The sequence below is a fragment of the Siniperca chuatsi genome, linkage group LG14 (assembly GCF_020085105.1).
Source record: "Siniperca chuatsi isolate FFG_IHB_CAS linkage group LG14, ASM2008510v1, whole genome shotgun sequence".
Classification (NCBI taxonomy): domain Eukaryota; kingdom Metazoa; phylum Chordata; class Actinopteri; order Centrarchiformes; family Sinipercidae; genus Siniperca; species Siniperca chuatsi.
Window position 1 is genome coordinate 3713768 of NC_058055.1, and position 27969 is coordinate 3741736.

At 40.6% G+C, this 27969-nt stretch overlaps 1 protein-coding gene across 1 annotated transcript in view; it reads left to right on the top strand.

The window, feature by feature from the left end:
• The first annotated feature begins 12285 nt into the window (after window positions 1-12285).
• The window catches only part of LOC122888089 (junctional adhesion molecule 3B-like), a 35230-nt gene continuing 19546 nt past the window's right edge, over window positions 12286-27969 (top strand). The window contains exon 1 of the mRNA XM_044222056.1: window positions 12286-12430. Within this exon, the coding sequence (XP_044077991.1) occupies window positions 12382-12430 (49 nt within the window). The 5' untranslated portion in view covers window positions 12286-12381. The remainder of the gene's footprint in view (window positions 12431-27969) is intronic.

Sequence of the window (27969 nt, forward strand, 5' to 3'; positions counted from 1 at the left end):
GATTATCTAGGATCACTCCTTGATGATAAATTAGAAAAATTCCCAACTATGTTTGTGGTGCAGTAAATATTTCAAGCGCTAATAACCCCTGATGTGTTTTGATTTGTGGGCGTAGTTTTAATCCAGCATGAAAATTACCTTTACACAATACAGGCATGGCTGTTGTGTTATGGTCTACCACTTCACTCTCAATTTACAGATCTAATTTTAGCCCTGACTTGAATTTTTCCCCTTTGGGGATCAAGGTTTTGCCTTGGGGGTGATGGTAGTATAAAAAGTGCTAAATACAGTAGTTAAGCTACTGTATGATAACAGCATGGCAGCGTCATACTTGATGTTTCCATGACAGATTTGCTAAGCATGAGAAATGATTACTTGAGACATATTGTGTCCCCCTGAGAAAAACTGTCCTATTTCTTTGATCTTAATTTATTTTATACTTTCTATTTATTTTCCTGGCCCAAGCTTTTGATTCCCCCAAGCCTGACATTACGGGCCTGAGTGGGAATTACTAAGACTGGAGAAAAACTATTATTAACCCATAGAAATCCAAGAGTCCCCTCTATGCTGCAGATTATTTTTCTGTTTTTACTTTGGGGGAAGGGGGGCATGGGGCAAGATGCTGCCATGGAGAATTTTGTGTGACAGAAGCTTTCAGTTTGCCTGTCTATCACTTTGTAAGATGTGAGACATGAGGGATATAAATACACTGCCTAGATACCCTTGTCCCCATCCTTCACCAATCTTCTCTCACGTGGTCCCTCTGATTGCACACCGCCCTCCTCCCATGGCCCCTCATGGAGGCTGGAGGTCCGTCTGAGTGCTGGGAGTGCTTCGCCCTCCATGACTCTGATAAGGACCTCAAAATAGCAAAAGCCTCCATCATTCTCAAATTGGCCAACCACTGCAATATAATGAGCAAAACCACAGACAGGACAGATCCAGCACTTTAATTGCATTAGGTTTGTCTTCTTTTCTGTCTTTATTTCTGTGAGGGGCTGTACGCTAAGAAAACATGACGAATCTGTAAAACGGCAGGCCAGCGGGCATACCAGCAGATTCATTTGACTGATTGTAGGAATTATACCTTTCAGCAGAGATGTGACCTTGCAGCACAGAGTTGTTCAGTTCAGTCTCTGCATCCATGTCTAGTTTGCTGGTCAAACAAATGTCATGGCTGTGTAGACAGACAAGCTAAGCTGCACACACTGACGCAGTGACCCAGATCAGACACCTGGGGCCAAAGGGGAAAGGACCGCACTATAGCTCTTATATCAAGAGTGTGGGAAATGTATTACATATTAATAATTTTCTATTTTCATATTACAGGTGGGCTTTTTTTTCTTTTTGCTATTATTTGTTTTTCAAAGTAAAGCCAATGATTAAACAGTACACTGGCAATTATTGTTGTATTTCTGCCTTTTATTTATATATATATATATATATATATATATATATAGATAGATAGATAGATAGATAGATAGATAGATAGATAGATAGATAGATAGATAGATAGATAGATAGATAGATAGATAGATAGATAGATAGATAGATAGATAGATAGATAGATAGATAGATATGCATGTGTTTAAACATGGCATTGCAAATTATTTTGGCCATATATTTTGACCAGGCACGATTTTGATGTTGAGTGAACCTTTTCCTGATTGTCACTGTCACCTGCCATGACTGGTAGAGGTTCTACATGTTTCATTTTCTTATATAGTGACCCAAGTTTGATGAATAATATATATATCGCCCTCTCGCCAGCAACGTTTTAAGTGAAGGTTGTTTGTGCCAGTTGTTTCCTATGTTCTATTTTTAAGGTAAAATGATTTGAATTGAAAAACAGAACAGGTGACTGTGGTGTAATATAAAAATGCAAAGCTGATTGTAGGCGCATTCATATTATGAGGTGGGATGTATGACTGCTGTTAACCCATACAGCTACCAGGAGTACATCCAAACAAATATAGAGAAAATTAGCACACATTAGTCAGTCCTTAAATCTGAAGCAGCAATGTGTGTTTACTTCATGTAAATCACAAAAAAAGATAAGATACAGACAGGGGAAAAACCCAAATAAATGAGTAGAGAAATACAACAGGTGCAGATGCTTCCATGGAGGCTATGAGGGATTACTGAATGGTTTGAGTATGAAAATGATGTGAATCATATGCTGTGACCTTCAGAGTCACCACATCTTGACCCAACTGAACCACTCCATCACAATCATCAAAACACCAGATGAGGGAATATCTTTTGGAAGAATTGTGTTATAAATAGAAATATCTCAACAACTGCCATGGAATTTGGTACATACGTTATACATTCCAGATGAATTGTAATAACTTTGGCTTCAACTTTTCATCTAGCACCATCATCAGTAAAATGTGTTATTTGTCCAATATCTTGGTATGAGAAAAAACATCTGCAAGTCTAAAGGGGCTAAGGCTGAGGCTGATGAGCCTGCTAATTAGTAAATGTTAGCATGCTAACATGCTAAACTAAGGTGATAAAAATCATAAACACCACCTGCTAAACATTAGCATGTTAGCATTGTCATTGTGCGCATGATAGCATGCTGATATTAGCATTTAGCTCAAAACACCACAGCCTCACAGAGCCGCTAGCATTAGTTGATTTGTCACCTATCTCGAAGTACTGAATGGAATTCAATGTTATATTCAATGTCGTCTGCCCTACGGTTTTAAAAGAAATCTGTCAAATTCTTTTGCCACAGCCACATAACTGTTGTCCCACTATAAAGGTTGTGTAACAACTTTATTCAGTGTTTCATGCTTTCTGTTGGCATATCATCCTGATCCATAGGGCAGGTTAAGTACAACCAAACCTTGGTACTGAAGCTTATTTTATCCATGGAGCTAAATGTTTTCACTTGTTGTGGCTCTCCCTCTGCTGTCTTGTGAGCTGAAACCACTCAACTGGCTCCCTTGGTTGCATTATGTGCCTGTCTGTGCCCGCCCTTAGTCAAATTACTTCAAAACATCATGACACAATACAAAGAGGAAAAAAGAGACACATTATGATTTGTAAAACTATCAATTTTTCAATACACCTTGCAACGCAAGACCCAACAAACCACAAGAGAAGCAATAAATTAAATGAAATTGAGATCTGGCAGACACGCCTGGATAAGTGACAACTTCACTCCCTCAGGCATAAACCTAGAGAAAAGGTTTCATTTTTCACAAAAATATGCTTGCTGAGTGCAAAAAGTCCTCAAGTATTAATGTGTGGTGCAAAAATGACGTTATGCTTTCAGAGTCAGAGCAGGAAGCCAAACGATTACAAAATGAATCAGGCCATCTAGCTCATTGACTGGAGTACACACATCATACACTATACCTCTGAGGCTGCATCATGTGAAAAAGCTGTCTGAGTTAACATATGACTGAATCACTCAGCTGCTGAATCTTTATCAATCAGGGGGCTCTCTGGCCGCGTGCGGAGCTGGATCAGCAAAGTCCACAGGGCTTTGACAGCCGCCACTGCTGTCTGCTCCTTTATTAGCACTGAAATGGCTTTGCAGCAGAACCGATCAATAATAGGTCAACTTTAGAGGCATGTATTACTGTCCCAGCCTCCTCCTCAGCGTTGCTCATCATTGTTGCTTATATCTGTAGAAATACATTTCCTGCATACATTTACTTCGCACTTCTTCTAGAGAGACGCGGGACCTTCAACCATACAGTCAGCTATTTTTACAAAGACCACTAAATGGATGCACACTCCAGAGGTGTCAGTAGCAGTGGGGAAAAAAGTTGACGTGTCCTCTCAGTCCTCTTTATCTGCATGCGTGCTTCAGAGCACGATGTGATGTCATGACCGAGGTTGACGATGGATGAAGATGACTGAATGAATCAGGTTGCTATCCTGAACCCTAAACAATGGAATGGAGCCAATGTCAATGTTCCATATTATGTCAATATTTACACCAATGATTTTCATGTCAATGTCAAAATGTCTGCCATGAAAAGGGTCTGTTGTGTGTGTAGATACAAACCTGTCTCCTGGAAAAAATGTTTATACACAACTAATTTGCAACAGCAGATACATTTTGAAGCAAACGTGAAGCAGACCGGATCACGCTTTCTATTAACGTCATGAGGAAATGTTGTTGTCACAAAATATATAGCAATATAGCAATATCCGCTCATGGCAACTACAGCATCATTAAACTTTTTTATGGTAATGTTTAGGTGCTGACAGCACTTGGTTAAGGTTAGGGAAGGATTCGATCATGGTCGTTTAATACAGAAAAAGTCCACAGTGACTTGAGACACAAAACCACAAACTTTCCCTAACCAAAGTGTTTTTGTTAACTAAACCTAACGACAGGAGTCAGGATGTGAACCCTGGTCTCTGGAGTCTAAGTCCTGCACTTTTTTGTACACCCACCACCCTGTCACTGTGGTGTAGGGCATAAATGTGGTGCTTCATTCACTCATGAAAACATTGCCTCTGATCATAATTCGAAAAGTAGAATTTCAGTTGCCAACAACTAGTTTAGACACTCCTGCTAGATTTCTTTGATATGAACCAGTTCAGTGTCATACTGCGGTGTAGAGGTGTTAGCTGATTCACTCCTTTGGTTTCCTGGACTGCTGAGCAGTAGATTCTGGCAGGCTCAGCAAGTCTGTATGTTGCCAGACTTGGACCAATCATATCCTCATCATCATTATCCTGTGAAATATTTCAACATTCATAGGTTCTATTGGCACAAACGTTTGTACAGACATTCATGGTCCCCTCAGAATGAATAGTAATAAGTTTGGTGATCCTCTGATTTTTCATCTAGCACCATCTTTTTCCAATACTTCAGTTTATGACCAAATACCTGCAAAACAAATGACATTCCCATCAGCCTCATCATTTTTCAGTTTTAGGAAAAAACATCTGTGGTGTGCAGACTGTAAGATGAAAATGCAGAAGCCAGATTTACATTCATGTAAATGTTAGATTTCATGGTATACCACTTGACAATGATTCTGTCTGTCCCTCTTGGTCAATTGACATACCAGTTCAGTTTTATTCAATTTGAGTGCCCACAGACTTTTTGAGTTGAATAAAAGTTTCAGCTTTTGCATGGTAAAACTCAATGAAATATGCTCATGAAGGCACTCTCCACCACACCCTGAGGATTACTCTAAACTCCCTGGTCTTCTGGAAACATAAATGTTTGCTGCAGATCCTAACAGTGCTGGTGAGTGTTGACTCTTATTCAAGCCAAGCAAGCTGACAGGATTTCTCTTCCCTGCAAATGGGCCAGCGTGTCCATCTGGTATTTGAAAAGCTGCACATCCAAGCTGTGGGCCCAATCACAATATTGCAGTGTGTTCGATTACTGTGGGAACTTCCAAGTGGAGATGCGAGATGTAGGCTAGTGTGAGAGGAGAAACAAATGGCTCGCCTGGGGTGAGAGAGCAGCAGAAGGCTTTGCTTGTGTGCAGTCTGTTGGTACACATGTCTTGGTTTGGCTGTAATGAGGACACCACAGAGTCACAGTCTGTAGTGTTTACAGAGCCTGGTGCACCTCAAGGTCACTAAGAGCTAAAGTTAACTGGAAGTTCATTCAGAAATAAATATCTCGTCTTTATCTTCTTACATTTACATCAGTAAAGACACCAGTGAAGTTTGAATTTCCACATACAGTGATATAAACCAAGTCATCAGTTATATAAGCCGCCTATGCAGCATAATCACATTTTCTGATGCCAAATAATTTGGCTTCCTGACAGTATTCCCATAATCAACCTCCCAATACTCCCAATACAGGTAGTCATTTTCTATGTTTCCCAGAGAAGAAGTGTGTTGCTTTCAGATATAGGTAGACAAATGGACTCGTAGTTGTAGATGACAAACAGTTATTGGATTTGGTTGTTGATGTGACTATTACCGTGCCGTTCAAGTCTGAAATTCTAAGGTTCAGCTACAGCCACACTAGCGACTCTGTGAGGCCCAGTGTTGCTTTGCGCTAAATGCTAACGTTAGAATACCAACATGCTCCCAACAACAATGCTAACATGCTGATGTTAAGCAGGTATAATATTCACCACGCTCATCGTCTTAATACAGCATGTTAGCATGGTAGCATTGGTTAATTAGCACGAAACACAGTAAAGTGCAGCTGAGGCTGATGGGATTGTCATTAGTTTTGCAGGTATTTGGTCATGAACCAAAGTTTTGGACTAGTTAAAATTGTGACCGGATAATGGTGCAGGGTAGGGTGGTTAGTTTCCTGGTTACCATATTCACAGCATCATGACTGTGGGGGAACCATGCTGTGTCGCAGAACATTTTGACAGTGCACTTCCTGGTGTGGCTAATGGTTACAGCAGTAATGAGTTTAAAAGGTAATGTACTGATTTCTCAACACTGAAAGGTAATATTACTTTGTACTTATGGTGCTATCAGTGCTACAAACTACAATGAAATCAGTTATGTGATTTGCTATCTGACAGCTGTAGCAAGTTTTTATGCAACTCTGTGCTATTGCATATCACTTCTATAATACATCAGTCAATGATATTTTTTTTAGCAAATCTGCGTACATGGAAACTAAAGACAAAGAATATAAGAGATTGATACAATTACAGATTTGTGCATGTCACGTGAAGATGAGACAGCAGACATTATTTCTATTATCAAATTGCCTAAATGGTAAAGCCTTAAGAAAGTTCTTGTAAAGGGAAATATTCAGTATTTTAAGTTAAATAGTAAAGCAGAGAAAATAAGAAAAATAGTTATTATACTTGACGTAGAATATCTTCATTTTAAAGTGCATTAACACAACGTATTATTACTGTATGTTTGTTGAAAAGATCTAAGAGATGATCCTCAAAAACCCTCACTGTTGTTTTATTCAGTCCTCGGGTTAATGCATTGCTCTACATCTCTTGCTCCACCTGTCCATCCGATTCTCGACGAGTGCGGTAAAAGTGTAAGCTTGGATAAGTAAGAAGGAAAAAAAGATTTGCGAATACAATGTAGGCTTAGTGCCAGCAGTTTGAGTTTTGAGTGAATGGAGAATGGGGGAGTGTTGTTCTGAGTGCTGGAAGTAAATCTGAGAATTCAATAAGTCTCTAGTCATTTCTATTATTCAAAAGACACAAGGAACACAATGAAAACAAAAGAGGCAATGTAGTGTGTATGGACGTGCATGTGATAAGTGTATGTGTTGCAGGGTTCTACTTCTTCGCATCCACATCACACTGGAAAGCTTGATGCGTTTGGTGCATAACTGATCTGTGTTGTATCTGTCTACACGCTGTGGGACACGACATCATTGTTCTATGGAGATAACGGAACTGGAAGAAGTACATGTGCAGTTGTGTTACTTGCTGGGTAGATCTCTCATGGTCTACCTGTTCCCACGACTACACAGATTGTTAAAGTATAGTCCTCAGTCCTCCCTCAACTTTTGGCATATTTTGTTTTGCCATAGAATTTGCTCTAAAGATTCTTGTTTATGTATTTAGTAGATTTTTTGTCAATGCAAAAATGCTATTAATCAAAAAATATTTGAATAATGACTTTAGTTTAGTACTTGCTGTGATATTTTATACAGACATTCATGTTCCCCAGTGGATGAATCCTACTGACCTTCCTCTAGCGCCACCAACAGGTCAAAGTTTTCACCCATCCAGTGAATTCTTTCACCCTCTACTAGGTGGATTGGCACAATATTTTGTACAAACATTCATGGTTCATACATGACGTATCCTAATGATTTTGGTGATCCCCTGACTTTTCCTCTAGCGCCACTCTAGAGGTTTTGAGTGAAATGTCTCAGTAATTATTGGATGGATTGTCATGAAATTTGTTACACACATTCATGTACCACTCAGGATGAATTGTAACAACTTTGGTGTTCCCTCCGCCTTCAGTATCGCACCATCACCTGCATCAAATTGTTTTTAGTACTGTACGGTGTACTTTGTGTAGCTTATATTAGCATGCTTACACGCTAAACTATGAGGGTGAACATGCTCCAATCCAATTAAGTTGCATTGAAGATGGTGTAAGAAGCAGAACAAAAAGACAACAGGAATTTGGAAAATGTTATTTTTTTATGTTTTGAATATTTGAGTGGGCAAACCGCTGATGAGCCCAAAACCATTGTGATTGGTTTAAAGAAATACAAACAAACCAGATCGTTTCCCCCCCTATACCAGAATGATAATTGGTTCAGCCAGACCTTTCTCCAGCACTGGCACAGCGCTAAAGCGAAGTGCGGAGTTAGGTCTGGCTATGCGAGACGGTCTAATTCCTGATGCATGTAGAAAACAAGATCTCCCTGCTAAAACAGTTTTAGTCATTACTCATTGAAAGAAAAACCTTCTTTGAGGGCATGCTCAGCCCTGTAAATTCCTGACCTGATGGCAGTGATGTTTGCATCTGGCAGCAGTGATAGCAGCCATTGTGAATAGCTGCACAAAGTCTCTTGACTTTTAGCCATCTTTCATTTGGATGACAATAACCTGGGGGAGTCCATGCGTCAAGCTGATCTTTTTTAGAAATATATCTTTTTATATGCAGGGAAAAAAATGTTTACATCTGAATGACTTGCACAATGCAATGTAACTGTATTTTTCCATCAGCAAACTGTGCATTAATTGTACACTGAATTGTAATTTAGTCATATACTGAAGGTACTGCCATGCCTTGTTCATAGCGCAGGATTAACTTGGCATGACAGCAATAAAAGACTAGGGCTGGAATTTCAGGTCCATTGGGATGGCATTAGATATTGCCATCTGGCTGGTTGATCCATGGATGACTGTCTTTGTACAAAAAAGATACACCAACCATGCAGTAGCCATGACCACCAAAGGCCCATCTTACAGCTGAATGGGTGAAATAAGAATAGAAAAATGGCTATCCGAAAAGCACCCAAGGCAAGAAATTAGCTGATGACATATTTCCAATTTGGATGTTAGTTTTTGTTTCAGTGTGTCACTGAAATACACTCTTCTGTGTTTTATTAAACCAGGTAGTCTCATAGGGATTCAAAAAACGCTGCTTAGCCTTTTTAACTGTTTAAGAAATACTTGGCCAAGAAATAAGCAACATGACAAACACTGCAGCTGTGCACACTTAGCATAATGACATAAATATTCATGAGCAAAAACACAATTAAAGTCACATACAGGTAAATGCTTAGACAAAAGTCATTATGCAGGCAGTAGTACATCAGCAAGAACAGGAAACAAGCTGAAATAGATTTAAGCTAAACATAGAATAATCCGCTTCTTATTGAATCTGCCTTGAAATCCTTCATAATCATTTTAAACTCACACAGAGAGACCAGCACTTTCAGTTTTACATCATTTCCCCATGGGCTGTGGGAGCAGAGTACATGAAAGCCCTTTGGTCTAACTCTGTTTGCTTCGACAAGATGAAGAGAAAAAACACTTCCGTTATCATACACACTATTTTCCACCAGGTTTTCCAGACAAGAGCACCGAAAGTGAACAGGCAGACCCAGCCTTACGGAGAAATGTGTTCCAGTGAACATGTCCACAAGTTTATAAGGCAAAACGACAGCTGAAATGTTCAGCGTCAGTAGTAAACCTCAGTGCTCCGTGACACAGAGTGCCAATGTCACACACACTGGGAGGAAGTATGGGTATATTAAACAATGTTTTAGTAAAGAACAGACATAAAGGTCTCTCCTAAATTCAAAAACAAAAACGCATGTTGCTAAAGTTTAACTCCAGTTTCATCTTCAGTGTTTTGCTGTTTTAAATAGTTTTAATCACATTGCTTCTGATATTAATACTCCTTTTTAAGCAATACACATTTTAACATGTCATAGCAGGATAAGCACAGGTGTAATTAATAAGCTGAATCACCTGCTACAGTGCATGTGCCACTACGATGCACAGAATCATCTTTAATGTCATTAGTTGCACCTGTGCTTTTCCTGCCACGACAAATCAAATTGTGTTTACATTAAAGCAATGTTGCTGCTATATGTTAAGGTTGTTAACATGAAACAGATATTAATTCTTTATGAAGGGGTTCTGTGATCATTTTAAATGTTGTTGCAAGTGACAGGATTAAGCTTTGAAATAAATAAATAAACAATAAAAAGTAAAAAAATAAAAAATACTGCATGATGTGGAAGTGGAACAGCCAAGGCTAAACCCTGCTTCATCCTGCCAGTTGCTAAAATGGCAGAATCATTTCTGATTGATAGTGTTGCTCTATGAGAGTTTTTTTTCTTGAACACTTTTTTTCTCACCTGCCATTGTATTTTAGCTTTGCATTCATCAAGGTTTTTACAAACACAGTATCTACTACACATTGTGTGTCTGATATGCATGAAGATGACATTTCTATAGTTTTATGCAACTTTGCAATTGTGACATGCTTTTAAGAAGCGTACACCTTGAAGTAAACATTACTTCATCAAGTAATTATATATTCAGATTTCAATTCTAATTTATTCTCTGTAATCACAGTGTTGGAAGGGTTTAGTTTGCACATATTATTTCACATTTGCCTCAGTAGATGTAGTCTACTCATTGAATCGATGTCCTGATTTCAATTACTTAGAAAAACCTGGTTATAATTTCTTAGGGTATTAATAACAGCCCCTAATGTTTATATAACATTCCTTTTTTCAGGACCAAAAACACACTTTCAACATTGTAACACATACGACTGCCACATACTGACTTATAATACAAACCTAGAGAGCAGCGCCTCAAGGCAACAGTGTGGTTAAAATAACTACACTCGATTCATGTTAGAATCTAGCTTGAATTACAGATTTACATGTGTTATGTAATACAATTCATATGCATGCTAGCATAATTAGAGATAGTTCTATATTTAGACATAATTATCGTATGCAGTGAGTATTGCAATCATCTCAGATTTTACTTTTGTAAATGATGCAGTATTGATACACACTTACTGATGATGTCAAACAGTTACAGATATTAGGTAGCCTATTTCTGCACTGCACAGCTGCAGGTATCTAACCTTATTCTGCCTTTTGTGGAACTGTTTGAAGAGGCTGACCAGTCACAGACATGGTTTGAGTAGCATTTATATTCCAGGCTGCATCCGCTGTCATCACAGAGTTATAACAGGGCTCAGTGGGAGAAAACGGCTTGAAGTAAACAATGCATGTCACTGGAACTGGAGGCCAGACCATATCCACTATGACAAAAACAGGACTTTACAAGACTGGGGTCGTTCTATCATGTGAATAGGGTAAGAGAGCTCCGGGCTGACATGGCTGTAGTGCCTGTCACTGGGTTCCGACACATGAGCGGGCCTACAGTCCTCGACAGGGCTATGATTTACAGCCAGTGACGTAAATAAGCATATAGTGTAAGTGAACATTTTATTGAAAGCCCGCTGTGCAAGAACCCCAAACCATTCCTGCAATTATCATTACTCAAGTACTGTACTTACTGTAAGTACAAATTTGAGGTGCTTGTACTTTACTTGAGTCTTTTCTTTTCATGCCCCTTTCTACTTCGACTCCACTGCACTTCAGAGGGAAATATAGTACTTTTTACTTCACTACAATCACTTTGATAGCTGTACTTTATGAATAAAGATTTTTACATACAAAACATATTAAAAGCTTCAAAATATATAGTTTTATTTATTATATATTTTATATATTTATTAAATTTAACTACCAAACAAGTACAGCTGAAACGATTGGTCGATTAATCAATTAGCCAATTGGCAGAAAATTAATTGCCAATTATTTGTAGTTTGATAATCCTTTAAGTCATTTTTCAGGCAAAAACATTTCCCATTGCTTGGACAAAGCATTGTGAAGGTGTGACTTTGGGCTCTGGGTAATTGTGACGGCATGCAACATTTTCAGTGCAGGGATTTTACTTGTAACAGAGTACTTTTACAGTGTGGTATTAGGAGGCTACTGAATACTTCCTCCACCACTGCTAATAGCTTTGCCGCCTGTACATATTACAAGTGTGACACTTTTCCTTTCTCTCATTTTAATAAGGAAAATTGGGAATGTGGTCTTTTAAACAGGCTACCTGCTTTGTTGCTCATCTCTCTTGTCTCTCCCAACAAAGGAGTGTGGGCTGGTGGTTTCCTCTCCGAGCTCCCAGCTGCTGCCTACCTACAGTATAAGGCCACAGTAGTAAAAGCCTCCCACATTGTGTCAACTATAAATTCTTGTCTGTGTGAGTGATGCTTTCCGTAGCTATGGAAACCTAATATAATACATGCCCCCTCCCTCCCCCCCCCCTCTCTCTCTCTCTGCCTATGTCTCTCTCCCTCTCTCCGTCCACACCAAAGCTCTTTAGGCTACTTTGCGCATGTACGGCCAGTCAAACCTAGCATTGCATCGACTCCAAGATGGCGAAAACACGTCTGGCTTGCCTCCTGACTCTCCTCTCAACTCACTGTAAGTACAAAAATCATGGAAACTGGCTGTTATTTTCCCATTTTCTCCACGAGGAAAGTGACCGTCAAATGCTCTTTACTTCTGCGTCTGTTTGGTCGAGATTTTACACCAGCGTTAGGCAAAAAATAGATCCTGCCTCAGAAGAAGTAACCCTATCTGGACGCAACTAACGTTAAACTCAATCCAGACTGACAGCAAGAACAGTCTCTCCGAAGTAAATATAGTTATTAATTCTGCTAACGAAATGACAAATATAACGCTAGTCGCCATTTTTGATACAACTTATCAACATGACTCGCAAATGTACGGGTCGAGCGATGGTTTTAAGCAGCTATTGTTTCTCAAATCCATCGCTTAACGTTATTCTCCCTCACTGTTTTATTCGGAGTAATGCAGCTGTATGGAAAATAACACTGTCTGGATGTAGCCTTATATTAGCATAGCAACACCAAGTGACCAAAATGTTCAGCTCTTGCATCAGTTCAATTAGCGGTGCATTATAGAGTTAAGCCACCACGTTTTTTGTCCTCACTCTGTAAAAGTTTCAGCCTCTCAAGTTTGGAGAGAGACTTTGTGTTTGTGAATTAAATATGTATTAAGGCAGTTTCGTAGCCCGTGCCGTTAACTATTTAACGTGGGTTTGGAGCCGCGGTGAGGGCAGAGCTGTTGGAAGTAGTGATGCGAGATAACGGTTTTTCCTGCGGTGGAATAAAGCAGGCTGTCCGCGGGAGGAGCCAGCCAGGCCAGTGAGTGTCCGCTGCCCCCTCCTCCTCCTCCCGCTGCTGCTGGACCCTTTCAAACCACCGCAGAGCCGAGCTGCGATTTCTGTTTCAGTCGGAAAATCAGTCCGTGTCAGTAGCCCACCCTTAAGACCCCAGAGCCCCACTCTTTCAGTCCTCCAGTAGGAAGCGAGAGACGCACACCTGTAAGAGTGTAGCAGTTCATTTAAATATTAACGCACGAGCCGAACATCCCTTAATCACACTTCAGACATTAAGCTACAGACGTGTTTTGACGATATTTGGAGGAATACATTTAAATGATTACTTCTATATGTGATTAAGAATCAAATATCACGCCGGTTTTAATATTTGACAAAGAAAAGCGAGCCACTTGTTGCTGTGCTATGTGGCGATTTTGTGATAAATCAAGATTGTTTTACTCCTTTGCGCTTTTCTTCGAGCCCGACACAGACTCTCAGCTGCTCCCAAACTGTTACGGCAGTTTATTTTAAAATGCAGGACGATGTAAAGCTATAGTTTACATATTGTAAATTTCAGGTTAAAAAGAACGGGAAATGATTAATCAAACGAAGCGATTTACCCTTCAGTGCATCCCTGATACAGACGGTCCACCCTGTGTCTGTGCAGCTTTAACTTAGCCAGTCGTTCCCAGGCTTTGAAGTTTAAGAAGACATTTAGTTTTATTTTAAGTGTAACAGATATTTTTGAGAAACATTTTACATTTAAAAATGTTACAAATGCATTTTCAAACTTTGTATTCTTTTTCTTATCGTGCATAAACAACTGTGCTTTGGTAGTAAGTTTACCATAACAGTTCGGCATGAAATGTGGTGTTTATATTTCTCTTGTTTCCCCTTGGACGTAGATTAAGCAAGGTGTGAGAGGACAGACATACAGATCAAAGGGAAGTACAGACATAAGAACCTCCTGTGATCACTCAAGCGTGTGAATTGGCTTATTCGCTTTACTTTAATTAGGAATAGCAGTGGAGCTTGTTTGAATCTGTTGCTGTACTATCAACACTGTCTCTCTTGACATACCTCGAGGCTGTGTGCTGACTTTTTTTTTTTCTCCAAACGATACATTTCAAAGTCAGTACTCTTAATGATGTTCCCCTGAGTAAATCTGTGACAGGGCATGGTAGCAACACAGTTGACATTTTCAGGGGGGCAGTGAGCCGGTGAAGATTTAAGAATTTCTTTTGTCCATGCCTGGACAGGGCTTAACCATGTGGCCGACTGGCTCCCAGCCGGCATCGCCACTGTCTTTTAGAAACAACACAAATCTGGCAAGACTAAAGCTGGCTGCAAGCCATGCTATGAATTACTACTTGGTGCTGATAGGCACTGATTCCTAATAGCTACTGACTGTAATTAGAATGCTTCTTGTATTTTGGAAAAGCTCTGCTCCAAATGCAGTTTTGTTTTCACAAAGGGAGTAAGAAATTCAGAGAGGAATGGGTGTGTTGTTTGCTTCGCTTCTTGCTCTGTAGGTCACATGTTATTTCTGTGTCTGTGAGATGTGCTGTTATTTTCAATTCATGACATTCTTTGGGTAGCTATCATCTTAATGGCCATGCAGCCCCAGCCATTCCAAATGAAGGCTAAACCCAGCACGGCTGAACATAGCCGCAAATATCAGCCCAGTCATCTGTCAGCGGAGCAAAAGACGGGGGCCATTGTTATTTTAAGTACACATGCTTATAGCAGACTTTCCATTCTGATCTAATGGAATGCATTGACATTTTCCATTGTTGGCTTCACCTGAGCCATTTCACTTAAAATATTCCAAAGAAAGTGGTACGCACTTTAAGAAGACATCTGCCAGAACCCTCCTGCCAAAAGCATGGCCAAGATATGTGGGAGCTTGGAAGATGCTCAAAGTGGATTAGTACTCAGCAAATATAAACGTTGAGATCACTGCTGTGACTCTTATGAGAAACACCTGTGGACAAATATGCATTTCAGACCATATTGCTGCATTTTTGAAATTGTGTGGATCAACAACAGCAAACCTCATCAACTCAACGAAAAATATTATTGTGAAAACCTGATCATTCACAATTAATACCTGAATATTGTTTCAGACTCAATTAATCAGCTTTCACACTGACTTGACATTATCTTAATTTTCACTCATGACTGTCAGCCTAATCCAATTCGAGCTCTCTTTATCTGAATGGATAGGATAAGGGAGAACACTGTCCACTAGATTGTTGTTGAGCCTCCCCGTGTTCTCTGCTGATAAGTCATTGCATCACTCAGAGAGCTTCGAACATCCGCTAACCCACACATAACTAGGGAGCTCATCTGGTGACGTTACCCAGCACACTCTTCAAACATTTGTCTAAATTAGAGCCAAGCGTCGGCACTTTTCTCACTGTTTGGCATGTGTGGCATAGCCGTTTGGCATGGCAGGAGTCGGTGTGCCCCAAGATAACTGCAGATAGTGGCTCCCCTAGGAGGTGAATGTTGTCAGATGTTTCCCTACCCACCCAAAGCTTGTGAGCAAATGTTTGGTGCACTCTCTGAATGGCATGTACGGCCCCTGTGGGCAAGTCACATACAGTCTGACATTTTACTGCAGAGACAGTAAATGGCAGAGTAAAACAGGGACAGACAAACAGACAGGAGTCCCTTGCTGCTGAGCATTTGTTTGTTACAAGTCAGGAGCTCTCTCCAGACACCTCTGAGTGAGAGGTGTCGGTGGCATAATGCATTTATCATAGTTGTCATTTTGGTCTCAGCTTAGATGTAACAGCAGGAAGGAATTCTGCAGTTACCATGGGCTTGTTTGTGCTTATTGCCTAACTGAGAGTTGTGTAATTACTTTTACAAAATCACACAATTTTGTCATCGTTACACTGCAGTCAGCCATGTGGATATCTGTGCAACAACAGTCCCTCCATGGGATAAAGTCAAAGTGGCACATGGCCCTTACTGTGGAATGACCCGAAACAGCTGAGCAGGCGTGGGTGGTGGTGTTTTGAGCAGCGTTGCAGGCGTACCCAGAAATATCTGCTGCGTCCCTCCCAAACCTGAGTGTGCGTGTTAGCAAATGCAGCATTCCAAATAGAAAACACATGGAGTCAGAAACCCTCTCGTCATATGTGCACCGACTAACAATCATAACCACCTGTTTTCCTAAGAGATAAAAGGGACCCCTGTTGATGAGTTGGCTGAGGTCAGAGCAGAAAGGGGGAGTTGTGAAGAAAGCTCAGCAGTGTTGGTAGTTGAAGGCGTTCAGAAAACAAGCTGGGTGTGACGGTACATCTCCTGAGACAGAAATCCATTTTAACTTGACACAGAGAAGGATTCAGCTCCCTGTCCTACTTTCATTTTTTTTTTCACTCGCAGTAAGCTACAGCAGATGCTGAGGTTGAAAGGCAAACACTAACGTGCTCACATTCCAAAAATGGCAATGGCATGTGCGTGCTTCAAATGTCAATAAGACTACCATGTGAAAGAACCATCGGTAGAAGCTAGAACCAGCCTCCAGGCAGTATATACTGGCCAAAAAGTCCGTAATATAAAAAATATCATAATGGTCTGGAAAAGGAATGTTTCTTGTAAGGTTTTGTTGATAAACTTGGTCAGATTTACATTCAGAGGTTCGAACAAGAAAGGGGTTCATGAGAAAAAGAAGTTAATTGTCGTCCTGATTAGGGTAATGAGCTATTAGAAATGATGGCTTTTCCTCAAAAGAAGACTAAAGTGGTTGTTTTGACACAACACTATTATTCGATGTTTAGGCTACTCTAGATCAACAGGATAATCTCCAAGATGCCTCTGTACTTGTGGTAGTTTTGGTGTTGACACTTCCTGTTTTATTTTGTAGTAGTCTCCTTCCCTTGTGTGTCTTGTGTTTTTACTTCCTGTCTGTGTTTTCCCTCCAGTTTTGATTGTTGGTCTTCCCTTGATTGTTTGCACCTGTGTCTCGTTGTCTCACCTCCCCTTGGGTATTTAGTCTTGGTCTTTTCTTTGTTCTGTGTCGGATCATTGTTGTACACATGGTGTTGGTCCTTGCCAAGCCCTGTGATTGTGTTATCTTGGATTCTTTGTTCTCCTGTCGACCTTGTTTGGATTTTTGGATTCTGGATTTTGCCTGTTCCCTTGTGTACTGTTTTTCTTCCTCGGACTCACGCCACTGCATTCCACCCAACAATAAACACGGTAGTCATCCAGCTACTTCCGCTTCCTCGTCATCTGCTTTTGGGTCCACATACCTCCATACAGCACCCCCTCTTACGACAGTACTGGCTGCCTGAGCTTAGGGCAGGACAAGAGATGTTTCCTGTTTGATGATCTTTATCTGTGGTCACATGGTCCCTGGAGGGAGGAAGCGCCATAGCAGTTCTCCTGCTCGTGTGTTCACTGGATACTGACGGAGTACATCGATAGGTCAAAAGAGACCACCATCGATCAAACATTGGGATGCTGTCAGCTTAGTGAAATAATTAGGGGTTTCATTAATGACATGGCAGAGGCATTGAACTACATGTGGCTGAGCCGCTGTCGCTCAGAAAGGAAAAAGCTCGAGGCTGCGCTCCCACTGAGAGTCATAACCAGATAATCGCTCTGGATTCATCTTTTGTTTACCAGGCTGTAACAAAAGGGCAATTACTGTCTAAAAATAGCCACAAGGCAGAGTCATCTGACAAATTCAGGTGTTTGATCACAGTTCATTCCAAACCACTGGGCCCATCATTAAAATGATAATGATAATGGACAAAACCTATATACAGTAGCTTAACAATATCTCAAACAACTTCCTACGGGTTTTTTTTTTTTTGTTACTTTTCAGTTCCACAAAACTTGTTTTACTCATTTAAATGCGAATGATAATAACACAAACAATGGAAATAAAATAACAGCTCAGCCTGATGATGTCGGGTCACGTAGGGATTTTAAAGGACTAATAATGGCAGAAACCAGACCCATGTGAGCCCTAATATCAAACTAAAATATTAAAATCAACTCTAAAGGTAGCCAGTGTCTGGCTAAAAGCTTTGCTACCACATTTTGAACGGGTTGGGGACAGGCAGACAGAGTTGACAGAGTTTCAGTAACGAAAAGAAACAAAGCAGGGTGCACAATCTTTTTATCTTTTTTTAAATCTCTGTTTTTGTAAATCTCATTCTCTCTGGATTATATTGAAGAACCAGTGAAATGGAATTCAACTCCTCTGATGACACATGGTCACAATAATAAGATATCGACAAGATATTGGGGGGGGGCGGGGCAGCTTTGTGATCAGAAACACAACTGTGTATGTGTTACCTTGGAGGCAAGGCCCCAGCTCTCCACCTACTCCCAGAGATGTCGAACATAATGCCCTGCCCCTCAGTACAGGTTGAGGAAGCTGAAGAAAAATTAGTTTTGGCTGTAGTGTATGGAGATTTCATCTGAGGAGCTGTACCTGTGACCAATAGCAATGCTGCAAATAAGGTTGGTACACTAGTTATTACCACAAGAACTCCCCCTGTTAATCAGGAGCAGTGCTTGAAGCTCATTTCCTTCTCTTACTTCTGGTAGCCTGTAATTAGGGGGTTTCCGCACATCTATCCACCACCTCCAGGTTCATGCCAGGCCTGCAATATGCTACTGTGGAGGCGGTAGGCGGAGATGTGGATGCACCTGTCAGACATGTGGCTATCAAAATAAAAGGCATGTAACATCTAGTTTGTTAAATAATTTCAGGCACATGCTGTGATGTTTGAAACAAGGCTGTTGGACAGGAGGTCATGCTAATGGTTTGGGGTAAATCCAGCCAGTTTAGCAGAGACACTAAATGTCAGATAGAGGACTTCATGTGAGTTACTGGCATCCTCTGGGAGGCAGAGCAAAATGGGTTCAAAACAGCACAGCATAGAAATGATAGATGGGGCTTGGTCAGTGAGCGAGACCTAGACCTTGATACTCTCATCTTAAAAATAAATAAAATGAGGAAATTATTTATTACATTCTGGCAAGCCTGGCATTTTCAGACACAGTAAGCACTGAATGTAGCTTAGGAATGACAACCAAGTATTTAAAATGTATCTAAAACACCCTTCTAATTGAAAAATACAAACAAATCATCATCTTTGTGGTTAGAAATCCATGTCAAAGATTGATCTCGGTCTTCATCTCTTAAAAGAGGGACTGAGTGGCTTCATACTTGGCAGTACAGTCTGCGCAGAGGGGATTTCAGAGTGCTAGGGGTAAGACATGACACAGAAATCTTGGTGTTCATCCAAATGAGTTATTAGTGCTGATTAATTTGTGTGTGTGTGTGTGTTTGTGTGTGTAGAGTAAGAATGGTGATGCAGTGGATCTCTGTACAATGTTTCTTACTGGTCCTATATTAGCTTTGTAGCTTTATCAGTTCAGTGAGACATTCACTATTGAGGTAAAAGCTCAGCGTGAAATCATCTGCAGTAATTCTTAAACAAATCTCAAATTCAGTTTAAAACAATATGACACTACTGACTGGGAAAATAAATCACACATTAGATTTTGGTTCAAATGAATTTGCGGCAACTGCCTTAGCCTGCTCTGGAGTTACTTGGGTGTTTCCAACCTAATGGAATTCAAATGTCACTTTGACTATTTGTGACAAGTCACAGTACATTACACTTAAGAGCAAAGGAAGCTTTTCCTGTTTGACTCAAAACATATATTGTTTTCATATTAAAGGAATAGTTCAACATTTTGGGAAATGTGCTTATTCACTTTCCGGCAGAGAGTTAGATGAGAGAAGATTGATACCACTCTCATTGGTGTCCACTATATATGAAGCTACATCCAGCAGCCGGTTAGCTTAGCTTAGCACAAAGACTGGAAACAGGAGGACACAGCTAACCTGGCTCTGTCTGAAGGTAACAAAATCCGCCAAAATAGCACCTCTAAACTAAGCTCACTAATTAACATGTTATATCTTGTTTGTTTAATCCATACAAAAACAGAAGAATTATTCTCCATTTTGCTGTTTGATGGACTATTTCTTGGCTGGGACCACTCACTTCCTGGAGTCTCTGCTGGTTGCCTGGCAAATGCTCAGACCCAAAAAATAGCTCGGCACATAACCGCCAGTAAAGTATAGATTACATAAACAAGATATAACGTGTTAATGAGTGAACTTTAGAGTTGCTGGTAGGCAGATTTTCTTACCTTTGGACAGTAGTGACGGGAATTATTGCTCTTTGAAGGGAACCGGATCTTATGGCTCTTCATTTAGTGCCACTTCTACTGGTCACTGCCTAAGTTACTTTCTTATTTGTTGCAAGAAATAAATATGCAAGATTCTTCATCTGCAATACATTGAAATATTCTGTCATATTGATGGTTAAAAAGTGGGATATGTCAAGAATAACTATCCTTATTGTAGCCTATAACACCCTACTTATGAAATAGTACGGTTAATAAATAATTACACAACTCTATATAGACACATACAGTATACTTCAATTTACAAATAAAATTAGTTTGGGCTCCCATCGTTAACTTAAAGGAGCCTCAGAGAGCCAACTTGTTCGCGACTGACACATGACTGTTGGACAGTGGTTTCCAGTCTTTATGCTAAGCTAACCAGCTGCCTGTAGCTTCATATTTACCATACAGACATAACATCTAACTAACACCAGAAAGCTAATAAGTTTATTTCCCAAAATATCCAACTATTCCTTTAAACTAGTAAAAGAGAGTAGACAGACATACAAATAATATTTTTTCATGCAAACTCCAAAAGTTGTATTGTAGCTGTGATCAATAGCTCTGCTGCTTGTAGAAAGCCCACCAGTACTGTCAGACATACAGTGTGCATTCAGCTGACTGGACAGATAGAGTTGGCAGATTGTAACCAGGCCATCTGGCCATATAGTGTGAGGGCTTTCCCTTCTGGGCCACTAAGTGGTAAATATGTTGAGATTGAACTGGAATTGATAGCACTGTTATGCTATTTTAGAGCTTGCCAAAAAAAAAAAAAAAAAAAACTTTTGGTAGAAAGTAATCCAAATGGCATAGATCTGAATGGCATTGATATCTTACACCAGCGGCTCAAATGGTGGAAAAGTCCAGACAACAAGATGATCATGAAGACCTTCAGCTGAGTGCTCTTCCTCCACGACCACTAAAACTTCCTCATCAGCTGTGTGAAGAACTGTCCTCGTTCAAACTATTGTTGGCTGGAACAGGAATAAATACTTAAAGAGAGTTGAAATGCTTGATATGTAGGAGCATTAATGGAATTTCATGATTCTGTCAGAAAAGATCATGAGTGCCTGGACCGTCCATGCTTTTTAGGCTTTGCTGTGAATCATGCTAGAGTAGAAGCTCAGCGTACACAGGCGCTGTTGCCACATGTGTGTGAGGGCATACTTTGGGTAAGTAAGTGCCTCAGATATTTGTCAGGATGCCAGACATAGGCGACGAGTACATGGTTGCTGGCCCCTGTCTGAGCTCCAATAGAGGGGGCTTTGGATGTGGGTGTGCTTGGTTTCTGTGACATAGAAAGCAATAGAGGAGAAAGCAATTTAGGTGGATTTCATCGTGACTCAGTGGTTTGTCAGGCATTTGTCATCATTGTAACAGGTCACTCAAAATGGCCAGGCTGCAGCCTCAGAGCTGATCAGAGACTTAAGTATTAAGTAGTGACTGTCCTATAATTTTAGCTTCAAAACCTTCATGGAGACTTAAGTGAACTGTTGACATCAACAAGCCTGTCCACCAAACAGCAGTGCTTAGAGGAGCGTACTATTTTAAATGTATTTTCAAATACTGTGCTCTGTGTTAAACAGAGGATGAGCCAGTGAATATTGCACAGCCCATCTGTGTTAAGGGATTTCCTGATTTTTTTGCTGTTAAGATTGTAATTAAACTAAATTGTCAGTTTCTCAACATTAAACCTCATATCCTGTAAGAGAGCAGAGTCATTCCCAAAATGACCATGTTATCTTCTCTGCCATTTCCTTTCACAAGACTGCTCCACTTCCAAAGTCAGATTAATATATTTATACAATGGCCGTTATCAGCACTTAAAAGATAACCTTAACAGAACCTATCTGGAACGTGCAGATTCTTCACAGAGCCATAATAGTCACAGAGCATTATTATATGGGATTTTCCAAGACTTAACTATCCTCGTTGTGTGGAACGATCCCAAAATTCGAGATATTTTAATGGACAGGGGTTAAGAACTGTATATTTTAGCCTAAACAAGAAGAAATACATGCTGTAAGTTAACAGTAATATGGCCACATTCTTTTGCATTGTTGTTCCTTGTGAATTTTGTATTATTATTATTAAATTACAGTATATTATTATATTATATTGAAACTATGTAGAAAGGACAGAAAATGAAAATCAAAAATCAAAGCAGGAGTAATTAAACAATCCTTTTTGAACTTGCTATCATGAACCTAATGAAAAGCTCCATTCTGCCTATTATCATTTTTAGTTAAACGAGCACTCTTCCTTCCTCTTCTTCCTTTTCAAAACCTGCCGCCTTTTTTCAGATTTCACGCAGCTCCCTCTGGAGCCACAAAAGGCTTTATACAACTTTTTTCACATATGCAGTGTGTTTACAGGCCATGGAGAGTACCATGATGACCTGTAAACACACTTAAATTTTTTGTGTAAAGTTGGTGGAGTTCCCCTTTAAGTAGTGACTTGAGAATATAAAAAATATCAGCAGATAAGCTAGGTGCACCTACTGCTGGACAGAAAATCATATGTAATCTTGGTTAAAACTTCAAAACAACTTGGAATGATGTTGGTGGAGCCGCCTTGCCAGGGAGCACCAACAGGAGAGTTTTTACGTTTAAAAAAAGTAGACCTTTGTAAGACAAAATTGTGCCTGGTTCTTCAGGTCCTTGACTTCTTGATTAGTTGCAGTCTGCTTCTTGTCTTGCTCATCTTTAAAAACAAAGCCACATCTCAAAGTTATACTCTCGAACCCAAGAATACAGAGAGCACAGATGTGCGGTCCCTAAAATATTCAACATACAAAAGCAAAGAGCCAACAAATAATTTATTGAAAAAATAAAAAAACAACAGCAGAGAGCAAGAGAACAAAAGCCATTTAGTCAGCAGGGGTAAAGTTAACGGTGTACACACGAGGCCTCGGAATATATGTGTGTGTGTGGTGAATAAGAGGGAAAACATCCCCTGCCAACCCCTGCCAACCCCTGCACCCACCGCACTCCACCCCAAAGTTGAACCCAGAGCTCCCTCACAGCCATTGATTCTGGCCCGATCTGGTTTGAGCCAGAACAATGATCTTTGATCATGAGCTTTCCACCACACTTTCAGAGGGAATCTGTATCTCTGTGCTGACGAGTGTCTCTCAGCGGCCTCTGTCCAGCCAGTGCTCGCTGTAATGAATCCCCCACTTACACCCCCAGCCCTCCTTCCTTCCCTTCCCTCGCCAAGGCTCACTCATGCAGAACTGAGCGACTGTACAGTTTTATCTCAGATCATCAACACTCAAGATCATCAGCGTTCATGTCTGTGGGCGGCTTCCTTTGGGGCGATTGTTAGTGTGCTAATGTTATACAGTGAGGATGAGCTCTGAAGGACTGCTGTGATGTGCTGGTGTCCAACCTAAAGGTCCCAGTTAGATCTGAGTACAACAATCCTTGTGACCTGGACTTTCAGTGTTGAGATGGATCCATTTAAGCAGATTGAGCCTGGTGTTTTGCCAGTCAGTGGTAGTCATGGCTTATCAGGGCTGGGCCTGCTGAGCACACTTCCACAGAATTCAGTGCAGTCTGGATATTCCTTGGGGGCAACAGGGAGACTAGTGACAATAGTTTCTAATTGATGGAATATTCTGCTCACTGTGACTAATAAATGTTCACTTGTAATTAGTTAACGGGTTATTTTTTCCTGCACAGCTGAATCATTACACACTAATGCTGCGTGGAAAGCAGCATTAATGTGTAATGAATAAATCTGTATGATCTGGGAAGTGAGGCAGAGGTAAACTCCATGAGGTTTGGATGTCCTTACTAGATCAAGTGCCAGATGTGTGCAGGTTTTTGTTTTTGTTTTTGTATTTGCATGTAAACACCAGAAAGTGCATTATAATCTGCTTACTAAAATATTCTTGCATTCTTAGCAATAGGAGAAAAAAAAGACTCAATTGAAAAATGTTTTTTTCTCATTATTTTCCTGCTTGTGGCATTAAACTTCTTGAGTATCACAAAGGGCATAATTTTTGGTGAAATCAACAAAATATTGAACAGGGCAGCGTGTATGCCATGCTCAGTATGAAGACCGCCACAGAGCATTTATGTTTGACGCAGGCAGAGACAGCAGGTGACTGAGGTCGCCAGCTGTCCTCTATTCTTACCATGAAAGCACTTTGGAACTTAGCCATTGTTTCCCGGACCAGCAGGTCGCACTGTAACTGTGTACAGCACACCTTTACTTCCTGTGTGACTGTACGCATGGTGGCATAGTTGACTTTAGAGGCTGGAAATAGAATGGGAGGCATCAAATGTTGGGTTGTTCGGCTGTCTGATGCCTTCGTCTGGTATTTCCCACGGAAACCCATCAAGGATTCCTCCCTGAGCAGGTGATGGAAGTGCGGCTCCAGCGTGGGGGCCAGCAGCAGGAGCCTCAGATGGTTTCCCTCCCCAGCTGTTGTTTAAGCAACATTCCCTGTCCCACAGCTCAGCCAGCCTGTGCAAACCATTTGAGTCTGGAGTATGCCTTTATGCACATTTGTTGTCTGAGGGGGCTGCTTGTTGGCAAATTCTTGCTTGGAAATCGGACACTTTGATGTCTCAATGTTTATTTTAGTTTTTTTGACATGGTAGGCACATAATGTTCATAAACAACTGAGATGAGGATCTGTTGAGATGAGTAACAGTCATGATTTATTCCCAGTTATGTCTCTTGCAAAATGGAATTTGGAAGTCTGTTTTGAGTATGTGGCTTATGAGAGCAGGCGTCTCCACCCTTTTAATTAGGAGTTATTTCAGAGATTGAAATAAACATGTAGCAAAACACAAAGTTTGATGTTTATATAGTTTGAATTCTGTGTAAAGCCATGCAGTTTTAGTAAATGTTGAATATTTAATTGCAGCTCTCTCAAATTCAAGCATCCTCATGGTTTAAATACCTAGGACAATAAATAAGTGCTTGTTGTCTAATGTATATTCCACCGAGTTTGTAACCAGAAAGAGCTTTCCAAAGGGGTTCCTAAATAAACACAGAGGAGAAAGTTGTCTCTTTTTCTAAATGATCATGCCCCTGTGCCAATACTTTCTCCATTTAAAGTCTTGTGTTAAAAATGCGGGGGCATTAAGTGACCCCTGTCCCCTCAACCACGCCTGCCTGTCAAAGCTCATTTCACCTGTGACCAGTCATCCCCACACAGTCACACACTTTTGGCGACCTTACATTCTGCACTCCTCCTCATGTACTCCACATTAGTGCTTACTAAGGAACAATCAAACAGTCAGAATTGCTTCCCACAGCATTATACAACATGCAGGCCAGTTGCCATAGTTTGCGAGGGACTGCTTTAAAGGAAATCTTTGTCAAAGAGTAAATCTTTGCAGCAGTAACGTGTTTGACCCTTGACTCTTTGCTTTACCATGCTGATTGACTTGAGCTTTTTCATCTCACAAAGTCAGCAGGCACTCCCTTCTGTTTGATACTGTAGATATTAAAATGTAAGCAACAATCACATGCTGTGTACACTTCTCTAAGACTCTCCTTTATATTGTATTTCCTTAAACAACATCTGGAGTTTGTTAGTTGGGATTAATAGCCTGAATTTTTGGAAGCCTCGCTGATGATTCACTGTAGTTATACAGTACATCAGCTGTTAGTGCTGGAGACTTTTACTGATCTCTGAGCAGCGTATGGTTTGTGGAAAACAGCTCAATCAAATGGCATGTGTACATTTAAACAGGTTAGTGGAAGAGTTATGAGTCATCTGTTGAAGAAAGTAAAATAATGCTGTTGTGAAATAAATTAGAGCTCTAACAACACATTTTATTGCTAGTAAACCTGAGAAAGAGAGGCTTTCTGAAATGATTGTCTCCATCAGTGATCAAACATGCATCATGTCAATCTAACCGCCATGCTTTTCCAGTAATCAGACTTCCACTACACGAGATGGCTTTTGTTCCAAAGGCCAGTTAATAGACTGGGCTGTGGGAAGCCACTGTTGTAAGAGTAGACTTTAGAAATACTGGGATTTGTCCTGGGCCTGCAGTTTTAGAGCTGATAGCATCTTGATGACTGAGCTGAATGCTGCTGGGAGGCCCTATTATGAAGACTTTATAAGTTTCCTGCTGCCATCTCACACATTATGCACCTGAGTGCTACAAATGTGCAGCTACATAGTTCAAACCATAAATGCATTTGGCTACACTCTTGTTATGCGTTACGTTTGTCTGTTGGCATTCATGCATAGTTGGTTAGTGCTATTTAGTTACAATGAATGACCCTAGTGAGATGACTCCCGGTGCAGAGACATAAAAATAAATAAATAAATAAACTCCTGTCCATGCTGTCGAGATGTACAGGTTGGGGGAATACACAACTCATGGAAACAGCTCAGAATAAAAGTCAGCAGAGTTGTATAAAAAGTTAGTGTATCCCTAAAGGCTGCATCGCAAAAAGCACCCTTTCAGTTCAGCTCTTTTCAGCCCACAGCGCCCATCCTTGGAGCATGCAGGAAGTGAGGCAGATTAAACCTTTTGGACCTGCTAAGTCAACATGTCTCTGCTGTGTGGTGTTGTATTATTGTTCAGTTGTCAGTTGAGCCTTAGCTCATCGTGGTCGGCTACGCTCACCGTCCACGCACTCAACAATGAGCGCTGATCTCTGCAGGCTGTGGCAGAGTGGCTCAGCTGCCCCCCATCTCTCTGTCAGTGTGCTGGCCAAATAAGCATTATAAGGTAAAGGAACTGCTGGCTGGTCAAAAAAAAGACCCACATTAATATCCCAGCATCCAGATTAGCCTGATATCTGCAGATGTGAGTGTTTCCAGATCTTTATATGTTGTAGAGGAATTATTGGTTAATCCTTTGTGGTGCGCTGATGGAAAGCTTTAGAAAAGGGTGTATATTTCTATTGAGGATCGAAGTGTATTTGTGTGTGTGTGTGTGTGTGTGCGAGTGTAAGTATACCGGGTGGGGGAGGTTTTGGTGTGTGTGGTTGAAAGGACAGGCAGCAGAATGTTATCCAGGGATTTACCACCATGTATTATTATCTGACCAGTTTATTGTTGACTCGCAGGGAGGATATAGGTTAGTGCACAGTAGCTATAGTCATTTATAAAACCCTGCTCTGGTGATCCTTTTAAAATGGCGTCACAATCAGTGGACTTGTGGAATCATGAAATGATACTACCCATAAGCCACTGCCGTAGCCATACAAACATTTATTTTCATCATGCTTGAAAAATGCCTGTGTGGAAATTGCATTCCTAATTAGGATTAAGGAAGGGGTCAGGCAGTCTGGACTAGAATGTGAAGCATTTGCAATGAGCGCTGCTGATGCCATCTGTGCAGAGTGTGGTGAGGAGCTAATTCTGGCACTGAGTGTGGCGCCATTTAACACAGATTTTTGTGGTAGCAGCTCCAATTCAAGCATGGGATTTGACTTTAACTACAGCCCAAAAAACTGTTGCAGTGAGTTGAATTAGCCCCCACCTCCTCCTCTTAGATCTTCTTTAAGCTGATGCCATGGAGCTCCTCAATTCATGTGGACATTCAACATGTGTGGCATGTCAGATTGTTCGCATAACAGAGATGCTGCGCCAGGGGAGGCCCGCTCACCCTCTTGGCCTTATGCT